The 25,196-nt window shown below is 38.1% G+C and overlaps 1 protein-coding gene across 3 annotated transcripts in view; it reads left to right on the plus strand.

Annotated features, from left to right (window-relative positions):
- RAPGEF4 (Rap guanine nucleotide exchange factor 4) overlaps nucleotides 1–25,196 on the plus strand; it is a gene marked incomplete at both ends in the record, with an annotated part of 155,476 nt that overhangs the window by 59,689 nt on the left and 70,591 nt on the right. The window contains 2 exons of one of the 3 annotated variants that reach the window (XM_080621515.1): nucleotides 9,071–9,143; nucleotides 10,197–10,261. The exons of 1 other annotated variant lie outside the window; for it this stretch is intronic. In XM_080621515.1, the coding sequence (XP_080477641.1) occupies nucleotides 9,071–9,143; nucleotides 10,197–10,261 (138 nt within the window). The remainder of the gene's footprint in view (nucleotides 1–9,070; nucleotides 9,144–10,196; nucleotides 10,262–25,196) is intronic. One more of the 3 variants, XM_080621516.1, reaches the window with a different exon arrangement.

Raw genomic sequence — 25,196 nt, forward strand, 5'->3', positions numbered from 1 at the left:
GTGATATCTTATCTATTCAGTGAACTGCAGAGTCCGTTTAGTCTGTATATTGCACTCCCCCACTACCCTTCACCCACTGCTCCCAAACACATTTTTACTTCTTATTTCTTGTCAATATTTATTTCTTTCCTAATGTTTAACTTTCTTCCTTCTTCCCATCCCTGCTTGCCTCCTTTCCTCACCGTTCCTTCTCATGATGAGGTTTGAAAATGTTTCTAGTGCTGAGGTGAAATGAATAATGTTACTTTACTTTTTGCCTAAAGACAGGATTGTGTGAGAAACAGCCATTGCAAGACTCTGGAATCACAGAACAGCATTTGGTGTGCAGGCTTTTTTAATCTCGGTGAGGGACTGGCAGATCAGTAAAATGTCTTTTTTTGAGAAAGTCACTTGCACTGACTCCATTTAGAGAGAAAAACCTTGAACTGCCCCATCTAAATAATGCTGTTGCTTTGCTGGTTGTTAATGCAGTTTACCTGATCCCTAAGTTGTGGCACAACTGAATTGCTGTCATTAATGTTGCTTGCATTTCAGTTTGATAAAAGTCAGTAATTTCCATTCAATACATTTTGGTTTCTTCAGATAAGATGCTGTTGAACAAGGTCATCATGTTTCACAGGCCACATTTCACAGGCCTTATATAGGGAACTTCAAAATTGAGGACCATGAGATGTTGGTCTGTGCGTGTGGATGTAAGATAGTATAACTAGGCACTGTGTTATAAAATAACTGAAATATTATTGTAATCTCTGGTGGGCAAGTACTACAGGCAGCATTTACTATACAGTGCTGTGCAAAAATGGGACTCTGGATTTGAGCAGCTGGACTCATGAGAGATTTATCCTAGCAAGGTAATTCCAGTGCTGCCATTGCATTGACTGCTTGGGTGAATTGGAGGCCTAGGTTAAGTGATATCAATCTGATTATGAATGATTTTCTGTGTCAGAATACACTCTTTTCCGTGCAGTAGGGGGAGTGGACTATGTTCAGTCATACCTTCTGAATTATAATTATATAGTTTGTCTTTAGGTTTTCCCCTCTTATTTTGTATTGTACTTGGTTTGATTTCACAGCAGTGTTACTGACTGAGCTGCACAAAGTGCTTTTAAAGCAGCTCACACTGTAATCAAAATAGTATTTTAAAAGCATTAAAGAAAGGCTAATGTTATAAGGGAAATTCCCTTGTGTGTTTGTTTATTTACACTTATGAAATATCCTCATTATTGTAAGGCACAGTTGAGTAGAAACAATCACTTTGAGAAATTATCAATGAAAAGGAAGCCTTTAATATTAGAAGAGTATTGGAAGTTGATACATGCTTGGTTCTGTAAGAAGCAAAAGCACAGCATTAGACTGACCCCACTGAACTCATTAAGAGGTTTATATTGATTGTAGAGGAATTAATATTTAACCCAGAGTTTCCTTCCAGATGAAAACAAATTTCTAGACCAACATGCTTCTGCACTTAGAGGTTGTAAACATGAAAAGCAGAGCTACAGATCAGCTCACCATTTTGCTGCTTCTTTATTTGATTCAAATCTCCTTGTAAAACTATATAAGGGGAGGGAGGAAAAGAAGCTGTTCATGAACAATGGAAAAAGGCACTGCTGCTCACATTGTCAACATAAGGCCAATGTGTCAATGTGTCATTTCAGCTGCACTTAAATCTTATTTTTAGGACTTAAGTACCTGTACAGATCTGGTGGTGACCTTACAGAATTTCACTAGATAGGAGCACAAATTCAACTCACTGTCAGAGCACAGCCTGCACTGGGAGGTTTACAGCTTTTCTCTGACTTGGTTGTACATATCTAGTGCCACATATATTTCTTTAGATGAAGCCTTTTTCAGAACATTCATGCAAAGATATGTTGGTCATGTGTGTCAGGCCTTGTGTATTTGCAAGGTGGCAATCTCAGGGTGGAATGATAACTGTTTAGAGGCTCTTGCTGACTTCTGACTGGTTTAGTATACACAATCCTTGCTTTTTGCTTGCTCTGCAGGTTAAGATATGTCATCAGAAACAAGACATGTATGTTGCTGTGATTACAGAATTTGTCGTTGTGTCAAAGCACTTTACAAACATAAATGTCTTCCTGGTGTGACCTTTTGTTTCAGCTGAATTTCTGCTCTAGAAAAATGCTGAAGATCTGTTTAGGAAGGCACACCATATGGAAGAAATAGTGTAAGAGGCAGCCCGTAGCTGCTGAGGTGAGGGGCTGAACAAAGGCAGTCTCATGCTGTATTTGCCAGTCTCATACTGTCTCTGATCTTCCTTGCACACTGTCTTCTTGCAGCACACTGAGGCTGAGCTCACCTGAAAAAGCACATATTTACTTCTCCCATCATTAAACTAGTGTATCTGAAAATAGGAGGTATGACTGCCTGAGGGTAAAAGGAAGTGTTTTGTGCTCAGAACTTTAGGAAATTGTTCTATGAACAGTTTTATCTTGTGCATGACCCATGAGATGATGCCAGACTTAGGTTGATCTAAGTCCTGTCAATGTAGGTTTAAAGGTTGGCTGTGGCAGTTAGAAAAATTATGTTAAAATGGTACTTTTTTCTTAGTAGTTTTGATCTTTGTTCTCAAGACGTATCTGCTGGCTTTGCTAATAAAGATGCAGGTTTACAATTGTTAGAGTCACAGAACAGTTTGAAGAGGAATAAGGTACTGTTCTGCAGCTTCCATCATTCAGAAAATTCCAGCTAAGGTGTGATTTGCTGCCTCTCTCCTACAAGTGATAATGAAAGGGGAAGAAAGGAGAGCACAGCTTTATTTTCTGATCTTGCACTGTTTGAAGCACTGCTACTGACAGTCTGAAGTCTGATTTTAAAGTGACCAAATTCAACACAGATGTTACTGGGAAAAAGTAAACATGGAATTGTATAATGCTCTTCTTCAGCCACTTTTGAAAACTTGAACTTCATGTTAAAGGCGGTTAAACAGTTATATTTTTTCTTCCTATAAATACATCCTCTATTCTGTAGTTACAAAGGTGTAGTAAAAGAAAACACATAAATCAAATGGACTGTTTGTTCCTCTTTGTACATTTTCTTTGTCCGCTTTAAGTATATGCAATCTTTCCCACCCCTCCCAACCAAGTCCTGTCTCCACCCAACTGCATTTCCTGAGTGGATTCCTCTAGGAGACAGAATCGGAGGGCTGCATGATGGCATTTCTATATTTAAATTAGATGGAGCAGAATAGGCTGTGTAATTTGTTTAATCATTGCTCATGCTCTAATTTCCTTGGATTTGATTTTTGCAGTGCAGTCTTATCTTTGGGTTTCTATCTGGTAGCCAAGTCTGCTATTTGGCATGATTTCAGGGAGCTGGGTGAATTTTTCTCTTCGACTAAATATCAAGGGGATTCTGTGATCAAGCAAGTTCTGCATACAGAGCTTTTCAAGCATGATAAATTGATTTAAGTGGGAATGTGACAGAAAACTATATGCCTCCAAAACAAAGATCAAATAAAATCTAAAGCATAGTTGATTAGAGCCATGCAGGCACATGCAGAAGATGGTAAATAGGCAAATAGAAAAGATGCAGATTCATCTGCTATTATATAAACTGTACTGATTCTGGGATCAGGATTCAGCAAATTCAGTACAGGCATTTCCTGTATTTATTTTATCTAAATATGTCTAAATGGCACTTCACTTTTGCTATTTCAGGCCTTGTCTATCTCATTTCGATGACTTGATAGACTGACGTATACAAAACAGTTTCTGTTCAGTAAGCTGTGTTGAGATCTTAACATGGTTTATTTTCTGTTTTTCCACAATATGTAAAGATACTTTCTCACTATTGTAGAATTATTTTTCCCTAATTTGTCTTTATCCTTTCCTTTAGAAGTACCTCAATTCTGTTCTCTTACCTATACTGTGAGTGACAGTGAATATATATATTTTGTGAATGACAAAGGCAAGTATTTAGTAATATGCAGGATACTTGATATTCTAGAGTGAAGCACCAGCTTCAAGCAATGATTTACTATGCAATGTTAAACAGCCATTGATCATGTTCTTTTTGTGATATCCAGTTAATTGGCATTGACCTGAAAAGTATGGAAATTTTCTGATAGAACTTGAGTAGAAGAAATACACTTACTAATTTATAAACATACTAAGGTGGCAGTATCTGAAATCAGAATTATGCCAGTGTCTTCTTGTGGATCTCAGCACATACTATTGGGCAACAGCGTGTCATTTGTTTTCCCCTTTGTAGCAAGATTTGAGTAATAAACAACTATGAATATGATTTTCAGTTATTGCTCTTGTGAAATTCTGTAAGGACATTAGGCATTTTTTGTTGGAAAACACTAACAAATAACAGGCAGGTGACCTAGGACTTCACCTGTCTGTTCAGTGAAGAGTAATCTTTGGACCATCAGATCTAAAGGCAAAGATCTAGACTTTGAGACAGCAATGTCTGCTTGGTTTGGTGGGTGAAAAGGGGACTTCTTTCACATTTTCAGGCGCTCTTTCACATCTCTCCTTTTTGTTCTGGGGAAAAAAAAAAGAAACAATGCACCATGGGAGTGATGTACCCTTCTGAGTAATGCTCACAAGAGAGATGGTTCCTTGCCAAAATGGAATGACTGGCACAGCAAACTTAGAGGAAGAAGAGAGTTGTACTGAGAGCATCAGTGATCAATTATTTATTGTCAAAAGAAAATTGAGAAGCTGGCCCACATTGTCAAGCTACAGCAGCTATTCCCCAAGAGAAACCATTGCAGCAGTATGGACAGCTAGTACAGGAGGTCTGCAGAACTGGGGTAACAGTCAAAATAACAGCATTTAATAAAACAGTTACACAAGGTTTTGAAAAACATTTGTGGAAAGGGCACCTTGATGTTTGGTCTAGGATTTCAACAACTGAAATTAATTACTCTGTGTTATTCCCAAGTTTGCAGGTAAAGCAGGCTCTCCCTTGTCACCTTCTCAGTTGCCAGTGGTAGGAAGAACAGGAGGCAGCAGAAGTGTGTCTGATCAGAAATGACACTGTGGACTGAGATTGTGAGTGGGCGAGAAAGAGGAGGAAGAGATGATCGATTCAGGCATCTGTTGTGGTCTACAAAACCTTGCCCAGTGTTACAAGACGCTCACTTCCTAGTATTTGGCCACATGTGGGTTCACCTTGGCATAGGAAAGCATCAGAAGCCTGACTTGACTCCCTAGTGCTGCAGCCCGTCATTGTCTGGGTCCTTATTTACACAGCCCTTCAGATACTCTTTGGTGACTGGAGAGCTGCTGCGCTTGGGGGTATAGAGGAGTATGTGGTGTGGAACCTGTGTTCAAAGCTGTAGCAAAGAGGGATAGTGAAGGGGATCTTCCCTTCGTCAGTCTTTCCCATTAGAATGCTGTGGTTTAGCTATGCAATGCTCATGGACAGCAAATGCCCATCTGTTTTATTCACATCTACCTGGCTTGTTTTGGAGTATTTGTATTGTTTAAATCTCTTTTTTGCTCCTTATTTACCTTTAAACAGGTATTAGCTCTTCAATACTTGCAGTAGAAGAGAAGGGACTAACTACAAAGACATATTTAATATACCTTATATACACTAGAAAATTTTGATATGGAATTTAGAGGTAGTTTGCATCAGAATTTAGATGTAGTTTGCATCAGAATTGTAGCAACTGCCTTTCTAAACATTAGCATATAAAAATGTACCAAATTATGTTCATGGAGTAGAAGAAAATCTTTTTTAGTCATGAAAACCTTTGAGACTTAACTCCAGATAACTGCAAATAAAGTCTAAATAAAAGCACGTGAAGGAACACGCTGAAAAGCTTGACGATGAGTGGCCTTAAAAACTGTTGGTATGAAAATTCACCCACAGTACCTCCCCACTGAGTCAAGCATGTGATTTTCTCCCATCACCAGCTGTTCCTTGTCAGCACTCTTCTGTACTTTAGGCTATAATAGTGGCTGAAAAGGTCAGTTAATTTTCATCACTGTGTGGATATGAGGCAGTCAGTAAATGGAAGAAAAAATACTGCAGGAAGTATCTGATCTTTTAGCTGTTGCATGATAGAGTTCATAAATTGGTAGAAATCTGAGGACAAAGTGAATAGGTCACTGAGTATAGTTTTAAAACCTGCTGTCACGTTGGATTTACAGAACTTGAACACTTCTGGCAACAAACAAGCTTATGATGATTTGATAAGTATTGCTGTCTTTTATAAAGAAAGCTTTTCCATACTTCATACCACCAATAGAATATATTTTCAAAAGCCTTTTGTAAATATTCAGTCTGTTAATCTTCAGGATGATTTTAAATGCCACCTAGGAGTACAATTTCACTTTCTGCATTATCTTTTCATTTACAGACGATACAGTAACAAGATAGGTCTCACAGTCAGGATTGTGTTTTCCTCATTATCTCAGCTTCCAGAGATCTAATGCCTGGAACTTCATTACACCATCTGATACTGTAAATCTTTATGCAGTTACTTAGGTGTTTCTTCGCCTAGTTAGGTTTCCCAGCAAATAGTGTTCGCCTGATTTCTTGACAAATAAGCGTCCCTTGACATTTAATTTAGCTAATGAGCTGACACAATTTTAGGCATGAATTACAGCTTCTGTGTCAGCCCACACCTTACCAAGGTACCTTCATGGAAGACCATGTGTAGGCAGTCATGTCAGCCTTCTCTCCAGATACCAGATATATAAGTTAGTTTCATTTCTGCAGAGGTCCCCTGAGGGAGTCTGAACAACTGAGCTTTCTGAGGGCGTATCTTGAATTAGTATCTCTTCTGATAATGCTGCCTGAACTCCTTCATAGGCAACATTGCTCACAGGGCTTGCTCTGTCAGACTTGTAAGTAGACTCATCCCATGGCGTGAAGTGGGACCTTCATATGGAAGGTGACAGAGTTGAAGTCTTGGGCAGTCTCTGCTTTTGCTTCTGGTGGGCTTTGGCATTCTGAGTGTGAGGTGGGGCTGAATGGGGTTAGGTGCCTCCTTTAAAGTGTTATAGAAGTAATGGCTTATTCCACCTGTAGGTATTTTTGTTAAGCTAAGCCCCCAAATCTTTTGGAAATTCTAAGGTGTTCTATGTTTTGTTTCATGAGAATAATAATCAGGAAAAATAGTAGATAATTAAGCAGAAGGGAAACTGGCATGCAGTGTATGATGCCTGTGGACGTGCTATAGGAAATAAAAGAGAAAATGACTGTCTTCCTACAATTCAAGTTCCTTATCAAGGTGGATTAAATGTGGACTAACAATGTATTTCTGGGAAAATGCTATTTAGGGAAAAGCAGAACAAAGAAACAAATATAACCTGAATGGTGAGGAAGAACAAAAGAAAAAAAAACCTATGAAATTTGATTTTATCATATCTCAAATGAAACATTTCAATTTGCCATTTCTAAATTACATTTCAAGACCAAATTCAGTAGAAGGTAGAGCAAAATGCTTATCTACTGTTTGAATAAAACAACCCCTTGTGACATTCTTTCTCTTCTTTCATTTGGCCAAACAAAATGAGTTTTTCCCTTGGTTTGTGTGTGTGATTTATTAGTTGAACTGAGAAAATAATAATCTTTCACATTCTTCCTCTCACTGAGTTCCAGGCATAAGACTGGAGCAGTGTATGGAAAGTGAATGGTTTGGGGAAGAAAATAGGAGAGTTTTATCCTCAAATGAAGTAGCATTTATTCTTTGTGACTGACCAGGGATATAACATAGTTTTGCTCTTATGAGTTTTCAGCTGGATTATGGGTAAGATTTAAATAATATGTTACTAAGCTTTAGGATGTAATAGCTTGTCTAAAAATAGGATTGGATTATTAAGATTAATGTAAGCTTTGTAGCTTTTGTTATTATACATAATGCAAGATGTCTTTAATGGGAGAATTAGTGATATTTGCATATCCACTTCCAAGAAAAATAAATGTTAAAAAGATAATTCAAGCATTGTTAAAATCCAGCAGACAACATTTTAAAAGTGAGTGCATCCAAACAGCTCCATAGAGCGACGGATAAAACTTCTAAATTAAAATTACACTATGAGGGAAATTTTCTGTCTCAGTTATTCTGTGTGCTTAGTTGAAACCTAGATGCGTTTCAGTTGGTTGGTTGCTCACGTTCAGCTCACTGCACATCCCAAGGGCTGCATGACACATTTTATTTATACTGATCATCAACATCCCTGTTGCACAAACTTGTTTTCTGACAGTTCCAAAAGGGAATGGTAATTGTTTACCCTTAAGAATGACAGTAGTATAGTATGATTGGAAACAAAAATGTGTCATTTATTGAATGATTTGTATTTGATAAAAGGACATTTTTTTCCTTTGGTGTTATTTTTTTAGCTTCTGTGAATTGAATTTCTTAAGCTCTAGAGAGAGCTTTGAACTTTATCGATCATGTCACCAGCATTCACTGAAGAAAAATACCAGTTACTGACATCAGTTACCATTATGTAGTTTACAGTGGTACAAGGGACATTATTTTCATTATTAAAGTTACGAAGTTTCATCTGCTAATACAGTGTGTGTGTGTACATAACATGAAGTGCTAGATTTGTGTGTTTCATAAGCTTGTAGTTTCTGAAAAGCAAACTTAATGTGGTGTTGGAATTAAACATTTAGAGGTTTTGCACTAACTCCTGTCTATTTCAAATCTGACCACAAAATTGTAGTGATACATGATGCTGATGAATCCTTAGTTAACAACCTTGTCTCCATCCCTACAATAAAGTAGCTTTCTAGCTTGAGTTCAGCTGAGCAGTGTAATTTCACATAAGCTTTAAAACAGCCTTTATGGGAAGTCACACAACTGAGTACAGTATTGATTTTGTAGAACCTTCAAAGTCATGCTTTGGGGAAGATGAAGGAGGGAACTGTTTCAGCACAACTTTGATAAAATAAAGGCAATGTGCGCCAGTCAAGAAAGTAGACTTTGTAATATTAAGAGGAAAGACATGTCTGACTGCCTCATATTGCATGTGAGCATGTGAAGCACAAGGCAGCAGACACACAAATGTAAATATCACATATTCCATTGAATGGCTTTATACATCTGTACCTGACTTAATGTGCCATCATTGTCTTTCAGAAATACCGACAGTATATGTCTGGACTTCTCACTCCTCCTTATGGTGTTATGGAAACTGGCTCTAACAATGACAGTAAGTATGAGAAAATAGACATCAGATGTTAGAGAAAAGGGAAAAGAGGGGAAGATGAAAGTCCTCTGGTTTTGGCTGTTGGAATTTAAAGGTTAAATTCAATTTAGTATTGCATTAACACTGCATATAGTAGGAAATACTTTGGAACTTGCCTAACTGCATTCTCACTGCATACAAGTGCTTATAGAGCTGTATACAGAATCTGCACTGTGGGCCAGGCCTATTGATTAAAGCATACTGTATGATGTCATGTAGCATTTAGCTAGTTCTAGGTATTACATGAATTCCATGGAACACGGTCATTAGTCTTGCTAGTAAATTAAATACAGCAAACTGGCTTATATTTTTAGTTAGGATGGGCCACACAGCTTGCTTGGGAACATAGATTAGTTCTCAGGCAGGCAACCTGCAGTAAACATACTGCTGTCTAACCTTAGTTAAGTAGCTAAATAGATTTGGGTACATCTGCCTCATGAGAACTTGTTAGGCTGTAGGATAGTGCTGTAAACACGAATCCAAGGGCAGCCTTTGGAACTTGTCACTTCTGTAAATGAAAGTATTTTTATTTAGTTTCCAGCAGATTATGTAGGTGCCAATCAGGGCAATATCTGATGGCTAGCAATTGCATCTGTCAGTTTTATCCCATATGTTGTGTGTTCAGTGTGTTCTATTTGTGAAACCATAGCGTAGCATAGCAATGCTAGTTAGTGCAAATTCAGTGTTACATTTGGCTTCCAGGTACTGAATTACAGATAATGTTAAACGAAAAAATACAAATAATTCCTGTAAACATACTTCAAATATTAAGTTGTGAGCAAGTGCTGTGTTTAGTAAGCTGTTCATAGTATTTGCACAAATTAGCTTTTTGTCTTTTTTGTGTTCACAAGGGAAAACCTTTGTCTGAACAAATCTGTTTTGCTCTTAAAAAATCGTAGATTAATGTTTGCCTTATCAAAGTATTGAGCCCCCCAATTCCATCTTCTATTGATAAATATCTCCACTGTTACTGAAAGAATGCACAGTACATATTTGTTTTCTGTATTCTTCTTTCAGGAATGCCAGATAAGGACAGCATGTCAAGTGGTGCTCTTTGCCAGGTTTCTAAAAATTGCAGTAAGGTAAATCACACCTTTGATTTGGGGAGGGAGATTTGGTAATGAAAAATGCAAAAGTACAGCATGAAATTGAAAAGAAACAGGTGCAAATGCAAAGCATGTGGTTGATACATGTGAGTACAGTATATGAATTGTAAGGATGCTTTAGACATTTGTATTGTTTAACTGGAGAAAGCAACTGGTTCAGGATCAGCATTATTAGAAAGCATGCTGCTGACGAAGTTTGTGTCATAATCTGATTGTCCTGTCTTTGTCGGAAAGTGCTAAGCGTAAAGAAGAAAAGCAGCACTGTGACAATACCAGTGCTTAACCAATGGATCATAAAATTCACAATTAAATCCTATTTTGAGGCTTAACCAAGTCTTAACAGATGCACAGGCATTGTTCTGGCCCGTTGCTCAGGGTGAATTTTCTCCTGTGTTCACAGAGTAGCTTTACATCCCAGTTCTTCTTTGTAAGATAGTTCTGTGCCTTCAGTCTCACCAGATTGAGGGCCCACATGAAAGCATTCATGAATATAAACTATACTCAGTTTAAAGTGATTATAATAGTGGGAATAAATACTATCAGGCATTGCTCTAAAGATTAATAATTTTTAGAATTTTTTTATGGGAGAAGTAGAAAAGTTAGAGTAAGAAACACCTGCTTGGATGCCTTCTCTCTGGACGTAGGAGTTTAATTGGATGCATGTGCGATGCCTTTAAACAGTTAAAGGTATTTTTGTTACACAAAAACATCTCTTGACAGCAGATAAAGACAATGAATATTTTAGTGTGTTTCCTTAATGCGAAAATAACTACTTCCACCTCTCCCTGTCTGTCTGTCCTGCTTCCTCAAGGGTACTGACCTTTCTTAATTGTCACATTCAGCCTTTATTAAATGTATAAATGTAACAGTTCCTTTTTCTAGAATCTTATTAATGCTATACCATTTCCTGACACGGCCTTATCCTGTAGGAAAATCAACATTTTTCCATGCACTAAGGGATAATTCTTAGATAGATAACACCTTTCATGCTGTAAGCATTTTACAGTTAGTTATGAGTTACATCTCAGTGCTTCTCTAAGTTGTTGGCATTTCAATGCTACACTTGGAGTTAAGCCAGGGGTCTTGCTTGACTGCTCAATGGCATAAAGTCCAAACTAAAATATTTTGTTGTATTTTCTGAAGCAAATAGAGATAACAAGGTAAAAACATCCATCTTTCCTAGAAGGTGATATGCCTCCCCTGAATGGGCAATGATGCTCAGCTAAGGGTGGTGTACACTTTCAAGTACAAAGTATTTTAGAAACTGAGCAAAATTTGTTGATGAATACTGCTGCCAATAGCTGGGCTTTTCTGGCACAACAGGACTCTTCCTGCACAAAGTAATGTTCACCTGAGTAGGAAACAGAATGTGGCTGGGGTAGGCTCGAACTGTCCATTGACTTTTACAGGAATAAGGCAGTTTGTAAACCATATTAACTTCCTTTCCAAGACACATATGAAAACCAGCCATCCTTCTCCCTCCCACACTGTACACATATCCATGGAGAGAAGCTGAGAGGGTAAATGTGTGACAGATGCTTCTCACCTTGTTTCATCCTGGAGGAGATCAGACAGTCCCATGACAAACGTGGCAGAACCTCCGCAGCATAGAAGTGGTTCGTGAACCCTAGTTCTGTGGTTTTGCCATATGGCCATGGATCTCTCTAATTATGCTAAGTGAAAGGTAAATGTAGGAGAGATAAATACCCGAGTATTTTGTTTACTGCATGCAAGCTTCATTCCCTCAATTTTAAACTGTACAACTGTTACGGTGCTTACACACCTTGCAGTCAGTTTTGGATGATCAGGGATACTGGGATCGCAGGGCCAAATTCCCAGAACTGTTGCCAGTTATTCGAAGTACAAAATAACAGGGTACCAGAAAACAGCCCTGTTTGTAGTTTTTATATATTTTGCTTCTTTTAGGGTGATATATAACTGTCAAAATGGCTACTGCATCAGGGAAGGGCATTCATCCAGGGAAAGGGAAATGTTCGCTAGACATCTTTAGGCTACTTTAGATTGCCAGAGTGATGCCTGTGAGACTGGCAGCAACTGCAGCTCAGAGGAGCCTGCAGGCTACTTTGTGATGTCCAGAAAAAGACTGAGTGAGGAATTTCCTGAGATTCAGAGAAAGTTCCTCAAAATCTTTCATATGATAAGAAAATATTACAGTCTTAGACAGAAGGTGATTACGTCTTCAATAGTTCTGATCATAATGATGCATTTATTTTGGGAGAGAGGGTGTTGTTTTAATTTTCCAGGGAAATTTATAACTATAAATAATTTGCTTCAAAAGAAATTTAATATATTCCACCGTTGAAATATGAAGTGTGTGTTTTTTCTCTTTTAGCCTCTGCCAAGCCTTTTTTAAGCACTGTAATAGATGATTTTCCATATTTGCTAATTATTTGAGTTTCATCTTCAGCTTATTTTTTTTTTCTCCTGTCACTTCTATTAGTTTTTGATGAGTAACAAGATATTTCTTTTACTACGTGCCTTGAAATTTTCTTACCATATGGGGATGTTTGGTTTTCCTAGTTCATTAAATTCTATATTAAAAAAAAAATCTGTTTGGAGAAGGCAGCAAAGAGATTTTATCTTTTTTTTTACCAAACATGAATTCATTTGCATTAAGGGTTACATTATTGCACATCATTTAGTGCAATGTAACAGTTAAATTGAGCATAAAATACTGAGACAGAGTATACTACTGTCCTCAGTTATATATGGGGGAATGGAAACAAAATCAATTTAAAGCTGTCTTACATAAAGGAAAATAACACAGCTTTGGTCTTTTTAACTAGGCTGTCTAATATCTATACACCGGTCTTTCTAGCTCTAGTTTTCAGTAATTCTCATGGGGTACAGTTGGATATGGCTGGATCTGTGAGATGAATATAACCCTAAAGCCAAAATGACAAAATCAATCATAATTCCGAATACATTTTCGGAAAAGATGCAAAAGAGTACTTGGAACACAGGGGAGGTCAGGTTCCAGCATGCAGGCAGAATAGGTAGTGGTTCTGTTTCCATCTATTACCAGCAGAGCTGGCAGCAGGGTTGCATGGTGCTTCCCACTACAAGATCCTGTTCTTACAATTTGGCCACTTTTTGACTGTTTACACTGAATTTGCGATGCTGAGAGTATGCTCCTGGCTGATTTTTAAATTGAAATGGATCAAACCTCCCTGACATTGAGTTTGGGGAAAACACATAGCCCATATCAAATAGCTTACCCCAATGGTACACTAGCAATCCCGTCCTTTGAACTAGGAGCTTGACATCTGGGGCTTGTTCTGACAATAAGGGGTGCCATTTGTGACCCCCTACAAAATCAACCGTATTGAAAAATCTCAGTTGAAACTGGCTCACTAGAGGCTTATTACAGTTTAACTACCAGCTTATATACACAGGCTGTGTGCATTGCATCTGAAGAATCCCTACACTGTTCATCTTTGGTCCTGGGCTGCTTGGGCATTCCTGTGTTGATGCTTAACAGTGTGGGTTTTCTCAAAATCACTCATTTTAGTTGCTGGAGGAACATTTTCGTTATTATCAAGCTGGACACTGACAACCACGGTTGTCTTCTCTGTGCTTTTACATCCTCTACTAGTGCCCAAGTAGGAAATGAGTAAAGAAATAGCTCGTTCTGCTCTGGAGATGTGAGATACATGATCACTTTAAAGAAGAGGGCATTGCAGAAATGAATTAGAGAGGCACAGGAATGAATATGGGAAAGAAAGAAGACAAACCAACCCATCAAGAGCATGAATCTCCACTCTGTTATGGAGTGTGTTGCTAAATACGTTTTTTCTGTTAGTAGATGTCCAAAACTCCTTTGCAAACTGTGGGTGCTATGCCAAAGAGCATAGAAAAATAGATATCTGTGATTAATAACAATTATTGTATTTACTCAAGTAGTTGATAGTCAAAACATCCTAACCCTGCTAATGATCCTAGCTAAAATTTTATATTGTTTTCTGTAATGGAATCTCCATATTGCAGTTTCCTAAAAAAAAACCCAACACCACATCTTCAAGAAACTACACACACACACACACACACACACACACACACACACAAAACTCTACTTGAAAGGAAGGCTGAAAAATTAAGTGCTCAGAAGCAGAATATTTCAATAATGGAGTCGGACTGAGCAGTGTTAATGAAGTCCTCTTACCCATGTTTGTTATGGTACAGACTTCAGTTCTTTGTGTTTATCATGGTATGGACCGATAACTTGCTCACATATATTTTTCCTGTGACACACTCCATTAAAATTACATCACATATCAAAACCATGCTAGCTTTGTTTTTGTACAACTTGATCTCTGAGACTGTTTAAAACCTACATAAATTCATGCCTTTTTCATTAGCAGTGTGCATCCTGAAAGGGGGAAAGTGCTTCTTCATCTCCTTTGTACTGAGGAAACCATACCGAGCACAGAAGATATAAGCAGATTAAGTTGTGCGAATTCATACAGTCATTCTTGCTAGTGGCAGAAGAATATGTCTTTTTTCTGAAATCTCTCTCATGCTTTATTTCCATACGTTGTCCTCTGGTTTCTATTGTGATAGAGAGTTGCAGGAGCTCCCCCTAGTGCACGAATTAAGATTCAAGAAACACATGAATCAGTAAAGCTTGCAAGCTGAAACATCCCCTTTATATTTTTCATATAATGACTCCAAATCCTCTAGTTTATTGGAAGTGATTTATTTGAAGGTATTTTGTATAGCAAAACTGCTATAGGATATGCTGAAATACTCCTCTGAAAGTCACCTTTTCATCCATCCCTCATTTTCTCTGGTTAATTTGATGTGATAAAATGTAAATTACTTTTCTTTACTGAATTTTCAATAAGACTTAGGTGCTGTGCTGGTATTTATGCATTTAAATAATTGGAGCAATTGTGAAAGCATGATTTGCTATTTTATCAATTCTAAATGCATTTACTAAAATTATATAAAAAAAATCTTTCAGTTGACAGAGAAGGACATAATCTATGTGTTAATCCTCCAAATATTGCAAGTTTCAACATTGCCAGGCAAATGAATATTCATTTATTTCAATTTTCAAGCACTTAAGTATAGCTCTGGGTATTTGAAAGTATACTGTTTGTAAAGAGGAAATTACAATACACTAGATGCAATCTTGAAAAGACTGCACAAGACACCAGTAATAATCGTGTTCATTCACCATAAACAACAATAATCACAATAATTTTACTTCTGATTTCCTTATATTTCAATTTACTTTTCCCAGATGACTGAGAAGAAAACTTATCTCTTAACGTATTCAGTAGATTATCAAATGTGGACTTTGATAGAGTGTTATTAGACTGCTAAGGGAAATGTTTCACACGCTCATGAACATGTGAGCCTACAAGAAAGAATGAACAGAGAGCGCAAGCAGAAAAGAAAGCAGTGTCCTAGCAAGGTGCAATGACAAGGTGTTTGTCTGGAAGTAACCTCTCCAATAGTCACATGAAAACTGTTACAACAAAATTGATTTTCTATGAGGATGGTTTATATAACTGTCCAGTGTTAGGTGATAATTGCTATCTTCTCTTGGACTCTGTGCAAGGGTTTGTTCTCTTATACAGTGTTAGCATAGGGTTAAAAAAACTCCCTTTCATTTTCTGTTTTTGAAGTGGTTGCATAAAGCACTATGTGCAGATATTTTTAAATAATGTCTTCATGCAGTCCTAACAGTACCAATTACTTTTAGGGGCTGCTCTGATATTTTGGCACCTATTTCACATATATGAAAATAATTTGCTTAGAGGTCTGTTGAAGTTCTTCATTTCACTCTAAGTGGAAGCGCTTAGGGTTCAATCATTATCACAGCCTGTAACAATTTGGCTAGTGCAGAGGCTGTGCGTATAGGCCCTGGCAATGAGTCACATGGTGCCAACATATGGCAGGAGAGATAACAAAGACAGGAGTGTGAGATGAGTAGGAGTCTGTGAAAAATACATTTTTCATATGTTAGTAATAAACTTCATCATAAAAAATGTGAAGGTCTTTGTATGTCATTAGAGCTCTTTAATGTAAAAAGATATTTTTAGTAGGTCTGCTGGCTTACATAAGTAAGCTTTGCATAAACTGAATTATTGCAGAACCACCAGGGGAAGTTTTGGTACATCACTATCTCCAGATCCAGCCATATGGAGATGGTACACAGCTGTAGGCTTCCCTTCCAAATGTCAATGTGATTAGTGATGCCTTAAAGAAAAGGTTGCACCATGCCATCTTCTGTTAGACAATTCAGCTACCTGATAATCTGTGAAATATCTATGAGCCATGATTTTGTTGTGTACGCTGAATTCTGGAGACCCTAAAGGCAGTTTCTACTGGAAACATTTTCTTCTACTGTATCTAATCATATACTTAAGCTCCAATCTGACCAATACAGATCTAGCCACAGTAGTCCCAATATGAAACCTGCAGATGTGATTAGTGATTCTCATTTGATCTTTTACTATGTAAGAGTGTGTAGCATTGTGAAGAAAAAAGAACAGAATCTTTGTTCCGGGTTGCTATGCATTTACCAGTGTGCATGTCAAAATAACTTCATTTCTCTTCAGTGCATACTTGATCAAGTTAAAGTATCTCTGGCCCTTGAAGCCTTTCCATTAATTTGGAAGAAGAAAAATATGGTCTCTTCTTTCTACAGTAAGCAGTTTCCATTGTGGTGATTCTAAGGGAGGCCTGAGGATGAATCGAGCTGTCTACAATTATAGTGAGATTGGTAAGAGATGGAGGCAAGATCTCCGACAAATTAAACTTTTTGCAGAAAAGGGCAGAATTTTGCAATCTACAGATGCTAAAGAAATATTCTTATTTTAAATTTTACTCTCATTTTCAAAGAGCAATAACAACAGAAGATTAAATATATGTAGGTATATTACAGCTTTTAAATGTAAACAAATTGCTATATTTATCCTGAGAGAAGATGAATAATGGGAAAAACAGTGAAGTGTCCAATAGCAGCACAGTTAGTAGTCAGCACCTGAAGACAGCCTCCCTTTCCTGTCACAGCTGCAGAACATTCTACTCTTTGATCAAAAATGGAAAACCAAGCTTGAAAAAGTGTATCTGCATCTGTATCCTCTTTTAAGTGCTGCAGCGACTTTCTGAGTCATTGTGAAACTACCTGTGAGATCCAAATCAAGGGAGTGTGGGTTTTTTCATGAGGGAGGAATGAAAAGATGGAGAATGAAAGGCATGGGAGAGAGAGATAAAGAAACCTTCTCTGTTACCAGCAGAAGAATCCATATATTTGAGTCAGTGCTAGAGCTAAACTATATGAGGTTTTAATTCCATGACTTTTAGATCTGAGTATTAATATGTATGATCTCAAGAGTATTTGTCTGAATGAGGAATCCCCTCAAGCAGTTACTGTTGTCATTTTGGTGCTCTCCACTTCTCTTGCCTTTTTAAAAAAAAAAATTATTTTTATGTCAGTCTTTATTGCAATTTATATGTATCATAAAGTCCTGCAATTCTTGTTTGTGCTGGGTGCTGTGGCACAAAGGAGGGATGGATGCCCCTGTTAAAAAGAGCTTGCAGTCACAGAAAAGATGGAGTGACTGTCAGAAAGATGCTGTTTTACTCAGAACATTGTAAGGTGTGGGATTCATGTGTTCATACATTCCAAATGAGTTGTCTTCCAGGAGCTTATTGTAATCAGTCTTTGGTGTGAAAATCTTAAGTGACACTGGGAGTGGGAGGAAGAAGTTTGGAAATCAGTAGACAAATTTAAACCTGATGTGTTTGTTTGTTAATCTTGTGATTTGGATGGAATCTAACACACACTGTTGGCCTTCTTCAGAGTAAGCAAGTACTTGCCTCCTCCCTGACTAACCTTCTCCCCATAAAAGGGTTACAGAGGAGCTTGAGGTAGCATGGAAAAGACAATTTGGCTGAAGAGTTGTTTTCCCTTTCCGACTCCTCTTGCTATATGACTGTTGCTGCCATAGTTTACATAAATAAAGAACAGAAAAATGAAAGAATTTCTAGAAAATGCTATAATTTGTAAAATACTCAATATTGTGAAGTAGGTGTGGAACCTTCTTTCAGTAAGATCATCACTCTCAGTTCCAGTTGTCTGAGGAAACAGCATATTGCCTTACCTGCCAGTGCTGGCAAGGGCAGTCTGATAATATATCCTGTGAAGTCACATTTGATGACTCTTGCTCCTTGGCTGTGTCTTCTGTGTGATTCTGTCCCAACCCATAAAAAACACGCACATATGCTCCATTTATCTCTGCAGCTGAAAGGCAGAAAGAGTGGGTAATTATGCTGAGAAAAAAAGATAGTCCTTTTCAAGGTTCATGTCTTCAGACAAGTCAAGCGTATACAAGTAACACATTTGGCAGTTATATTTGAAACAGCAAAATGATTTTTTTTGAATCTTGTAATTATTTTCTCAAGTTTGGCAGAAAAATTGGATCAAGGATCTTAAAATCAGATTCCTTCTAGTCACTCATATAATCTCTTGCACAGCATTTTGACTGCCTGTCCTACAATCCATGTTGGAAATTGGTATTCCAAAAAGTCAATTATAGTTCTGAGTCAGTAAGAAGTTATCAATATGTCTGATCTGATCATTTAGCAGCTTCTTTTTTTTTTTTTGTCTGTGTAGAGATGACAAAAATTGGAGAGGTTAATAAATAGTGGGGAAAAGCTGTCCGGTGATTTTGTTCTTTTTGTGTTAGCTAGTCAAGAGCAGGAGCCTGTTGTGCTGGCTCCAAGTGGAGCAGCACCACCAGAACACGTGTTTGGTTTGTAGTGCTCATTTAGAGCTATTCTCAGTTAGGATCGCTAAGCCAAAAATGTCCGATATCTACAACAGAGCCGAAAACGTAATTAGGACCATTATCTCCAGTGATAGCTAAGGAGCAAATGCTGCTTAGGTATTTAAAGATTTATGATTTACGACTTCTATTTATTCTTTTTGTAGATTTCCTTCTGGAAGAAAGCTTGGCACAAGATTGTGAATATGTTTGATCTTTGTGTGCTTTATCATCAGTAATGCAGCTGTCTTAAAGACAGCAGTTAACAAGGAAATACAAATGCACATAGCTGAGTTGACTAGTAGAGAAATGAAAAGAATATGTAATTTAGGTTCCAAAATAAAAATAGGAAATACAACCATCTTACTTCCAGTACTAGTTATAACACTGCTTCTAATTAGGATTACCCAGCCATATTTGTTTTCATCTTAGGAAATGAAATGATAAAAACAATTTGTATAATAACCTTAAATATAAACTGAACAGAGAAGAAGCCGGTAGCTGAACAGAGAAGAATTATGATTAAGTCTTCGTAAACCTCCCAGTACTGCTTTGTCCATCCTCACTCTTTAATATAGCTAACTTCAAATACATGAATCTGAGAGCGCTAAAGAAACAGCTTCTTTCATGCCATTCTTTCCGTGTAGCCTTTTTCAGAGTGGCTCAGATGGTTGCTTTTCACCTGAACCTATTTTCTAACCCAGCCCACCTTAAAGCCGCATGAAGGCCAGCAGTGACACCAGGAGTGGTTGCTGTGCAATAGGAATATAGTGGAAGCATCAGCTCCTAGAGCAGAACACATTTGGGCCCAGGAAGAACTGTGTGGGCTGTGGTTGCTGTTCCACAGCAGCTTCCCGTGACCTGCATTGGGACTGTCGGGCACCTCTCCTCCCCCATGTCCTCCCTCCAATGTCTCTTCCCTCTGCATCCCTCACATCTACACCTACCCTGTCCTTCATCATTCCTGCTTGCCTGGTGGTAAGGGAGCAGAACTGTCAGAAACATGTAAACCTTTTATCAGAGGTTAATTTTCTGCTGTTTTGGATGAAAATTAGCTTCCTGGCCAGGACCAGCATAAACAACAGGGCAGAGCCTGGGTGTAGGGTTCAGGACCACAGTGGTCCTGTTTGAGACTGCTGTGAACTGTCTGCAGCCTTAAATGTCAAACTTTCACACAAAGCACTATCGGGTCTTTCAGCTATAGATTGAGACTCTCCCCTGCCCCAGACCTGGCATTTCTGCCAGCTCACATCAGCTGCAGGGGAAGCAGAGGGACAACTGGCAGGGGATTGTTTTGTCAGGCCAGATTGCAGCTCTATTGCAATTCACTGCTAAATCACAAATGAATCTCTGGGATTTGTCTCCTGTGTTTAAATACAGATTTGTATGATGTGTTCCTGTTATTGCTGTATATGCATACAGATCCAGGCAAATATTTGTTCCTCTTTCCCTCCCTCCTCTTGAGCTGTCTTGTGTTCAGAGCCAGTCTAGATTAGGAATTTTTAGCTTGTGGTTTCCAGGCTGCTGGGTTCTGGCAGTTAATCCAAATGAGTCTGGGAAATGAACTGAAGAAAAGCCTATTCTGTGCAAGGTTCCTTATCTTGACTGGCAAAACTATAGGGGTCCACATGATAAAGGAGCCTAACACACCCTTGTCCCCTTTTGTTTCATCTGATTCAGTTCTCACTCCATTGAGTGTCAGTGTTAGCTGCTGCAGATTCCAGGGCAATGTTGGGAAAACCTGCCTTAACAAAACTGTAGCAGTAAGGTTTCTGGCTTTCCTTACACTAGCCGCTGCTCCACAGCAGTCCTAGGCCTGTGTAATAGAATGGCTCTCTTGTCTTCCTGGCATACTGGTGCAAACTGGGAGAGGGAGGAAGAAGAAAACCAGGAGGCTGCCTTGCTAGAGCTCCTGAATGCTGCTTCAGTGCTACAGTCAGTGTTCTTGAAATGCTGTCTTTTGTGTTTTGTCTGGCTTTTCTGCTCTGAGGCGTGGGGTAGAGAACCAGGATTGCTGCTTGGAAAGTGCTGTGTGTCCTCGTGGCAGTATGGACACAGGTCAATCTGCAACAATATGGGCCTACGTTGTTACCATAAATTCTTCTGGGGAGGATGCATCTTCCTTTCCCCAGGGCAGTCTGCTAGACCAACTGTCGTGTAGAAGCTGAAGATTCCTAAGAAAAAGATCTATTTCAGCAAGTGATGGAGTTTTTTAACACAGTTTAGCTGGGAACACATTCAGTATTTCCAGGCAAGATGGTTTGGATTACAGTATTTAAACTTCTCTGGAACAGCAAACATTTTCATGCTGTGATTGGCTTTACATGGTGCAACAGTCCTTATTCTTTATACAGCCCACAAAGAGTCACTGAGGAATCGGATAAGCCAAAGGAGATTTTGAGATTATGTTTAAAAAGGAGGAGAGTGCTTGACAGATGACAGGGACAGAATTTCAGCTGGATGAAACAATATTTTTAGTGATGATGTGAAAATTAACGCTAACATTAAATAGAGATAGGAGAAAGAGGATAAATTACAAAATACATACCATAGGTCCCTTTCCATTTCACAAGGACAGGGCTGGTTCTGTGATATCCCTAAAAAGCCAGACATCACAGAATTTACACAGCTTGGGCGACATACTGAGAGAGGTAAAAAGAGGTCATCTCTTTCAGAAGCATACTGTGGTGAATTGGGATGTAAAGAGATGTAGCTAGCTAGGGAAAATGTCAGGTAGAGTAATTCCACCTCTCACTATCAGTCCTGGGTTAATTATTGCAGCGGTCCGTGTGCATTTCTGGAGCCGATTTTTTCTCAAGTTGCAGTAAAGATTCATTTAGCAACAAAAGCAGTTCAGAATATGTTTAGAAATGTCTGTCCGTCACTAATTACCAGGGAAGATGAGGTGAAATTCGAAGCAATAAGAACAAATGTTAACAGACCTGGTTTAAATGGTAGCAACTTAGGCGTCTGCAAGCTCTGTAGGAAGTTAGGAGGAGGGAAGGAGAAAATTTACAAATATTTACGATTTTCCAATCTAATTAAATTTTGTTCAGATTGCCAGGAATTAATAATATTATTCTTTTACTCTTTTCTTGGGGAATACCCACTTTTCACACAGATGCACATTAACTCAATGTTTGCATTTTGTGTACTGATTGTTTCCATCACATTACAGAGTTAATGTGAAAACCAGCATTTTAATCCATGTCATTCAAATCTAATAATTTGATTCCAAATGCCTTTGTATGTTTTCAATCAATACAGTTACTGCCACTAAAGTATCTGAAGAACACTGAATTAACTGATTAATACAGCAGTTATGAGTTTCATTTTAAGCTAGTAAATGTGTGCGACTACAACTGGATTTTACTGTAAAAGAAAAGAAAAGCCCTTACCCTTCATAGCCAGTATTTTCCCCCTGAATTTATTTTTTATTTGCTTTACCCATTACTGAATCAGATAATGGTGTGCCCTCATAGCAGGAGGAAGTAATGAGGTTGATGAGTTGTCTTCAGAAGACGTGTGTTGTCCTTTATGGCCAGGTCCCTTCTGTTTTGTTAAATCTGTCTGGCCATGAAGGTTCACTGTGGTTAGCAGAGCTGTGGTGGTGCTCACGCATCACAGTCAGGGACAAGAGCTGCATCTTGCATCAGAAGCACTAGAAAGAAGGCTACAATCCACTTTTGAAAACCACATGATAGATAAACTACACAGTCTGAGAAACTTGGATGCAACAGGGTAGGTAGCGGGCTCAGCATATCAGCACCCTCCACTTTGACAAGCTTTTTTGTAGACATCATGAGAAATAGAAGTTTTAAGGAAGATAAGAGGGTTGTTTTGTGGATATTTGCCAGGAGCAGAGCGCTTGTCTTTTCCACTGACACACAAATATGTAAATTAAACAGAAGTGCTTGAGTGGTTTTTATGTTTATGACAGAAGACTTAAAGCTGCTGAAGTAAAGAAATAGTTGGCTGAGATTAGAATGTGCTTTTTCAAAATGTGTTCTGGTCTAGCTATCAGTGTGGTATTTCTTTCCTCTGTTTACTTTCATATACTACAGGAAAAAAACATTTACCTTTTTTAGCAAATATGTTTTATGTAGTTGGAAAGCATCATATGGATCATTAAAAATTTCCTTCCACAAGGTAGGATAACAAAGTTTTGCTCTGGATATTGTTAGATTATTCTTTCTCAGTTTCATTTCTAGCAAAAATTTATTTCTGAAACGAATGACAGAAAGAAGAACAAGGAGTAGACAGGGAAGCTGGAATCTGAGACAGATGTGCTGCACTCCTTCAATGCTTCTTCATTTCATGTATGCTCACACAATGTACTGTCCTGAACTTAGAGAAGAAGGAATGTGGAATCACCCAAAGAGACACAAACCAGGTTTAAATTAACTTCTTTTCCCTGCTTGCCAGAGACTACCTTGTTGCTGCCCTCCCCAGGGAATTCAGGAGGTAACTTACAATGCCCTCTAGTCTTGGCTCACTTTGACAACTTTTCCTTTCTGTGTTATAAATCATTATAAAATGCTCGGAATGAATTTGTAGGCACTAGACTTCCAGGATTTCAGTTGTAGCATTCAACAGTGTTTTCAGTTGCTCATTCTTGTCACTTGTCAGAGATGAGAGTAGATACTGTCGTCCCCATTTTACAGATGGAGAAGTTGAAACACTCAGAGGTGGAATCACTAGCTGGGGTCACACAATACCTACATTGTTATCAACCAGGAGGCAGTGGTGCGCTTGCCTTACTTGGATGGTGTTTTGACTATACTAAAGAGTTTCACCATTGATTTTAATAGGTTCACAATTTCACCCCCTAATTCCCACTCCGTCCAGTTTTTGTCACCCTTAACGTTTATCATGAAACCACTTCACTGAAAATTTCACCACCTAGTTCTCAGAGGGCTGTTCTGGCATCTGGGTGTCATCAAAGCATAGGAGAGCCCATCCACGTGTGCAGAAGTTATAAAGGTGTCTGGAAACAAGTGAAATAAATCCTCCAGAAGCTCATTAATCTTTAACTTCCCTTCAGTTTGCCTTCTGAATAGTTACTGTGTACTTACAGTATGGGTGAGGAGCAGGTCTTAAAAACAGTAACCTTGCTGCCTAGTACTTGTCATAATTTTTCATCTGCATCATTATGGCTTGTTTCTCAAGAAGCAAATAATTTCAGGTAAATATGCTATTAAAGCCATGGATACTAAGAAACCAGTAATTCTCATGAGAGATAATGAAAAAAATGCTTTGTTCTTTTATAGGTAAAAAAAAATTTGCAGCAACAGAGAAACCTCTAACAATGCTGGGTTGAGATTCCTTATGACAACTGTAGTCACACCTCTATCAGAATATCAGGAATGCTCACAGCGCAGTTAGCATTTCCTGACATTTTATTCAATGCATGCAGTGTAGTTATAGCAGCTGTTTCATTGTAGCAGGGAAGCAGAAAAATGACAGGAAAATAAGACATCATTAGCCATGTTCTAGGGGTTTTTGTGCACTGGTCATAGTCTGTTTCAACATTCTTTTTCCCTTTGACATTCACAGTGAAGTATCATTTTTGGTAATGGCTGAATCATTTTGTGTTAAAAGGATGGACATTTACAGTTTGTCAAAAAAACATTGTAGAAGTGTTAATAATGCAATTTCAATTTAAATTTCTAAAATAAATTTGCTACACTGATTGTATTTGAGAATTTAAAGGGACACATTTTCCTGTTTATACTATTAGTGCATGTAGATTCCTAAAGAAATGCAATTTTAGAATGGATTTTAAAATGCAACTTAGTCTTCACACTGTATTACATCTAAAGAATACAGATTTTGAAACAGCCATCATTGCTCTGAATATTTTGATAGTAGCCCATTTGCTGACAGTATTCAAAGCATTTTGCAAAGGTAGAAATTATTAGTATTCCTCTCTCCAAAAAGGAGAAAATGAAACACAGTGTGATTACATGATTTGTGCAAGGTCACGCAGTCAGAAAAAAAAGAATAAAACTGAGCTGTCATAACCACTGGTCCTGACAGTTTCTGCTAGTCTATTTTGCTCAGTTTTAGTTAGTTTGTAGTTAGCTAAATATATGGGTATTTAGACTGCA

Source organism: Psittacula echo (genome assembly GCF_963264785.1).
Source record: "Psittacula echo genome assembly, chromosome: 6".
In the NCBI taxonomy this organism is placed as follows: Eukaryota; Metazoa; Chordata; class Aves; order Psittaciformes; family Psittacidae; genus Psittacula; species Psittacula echo.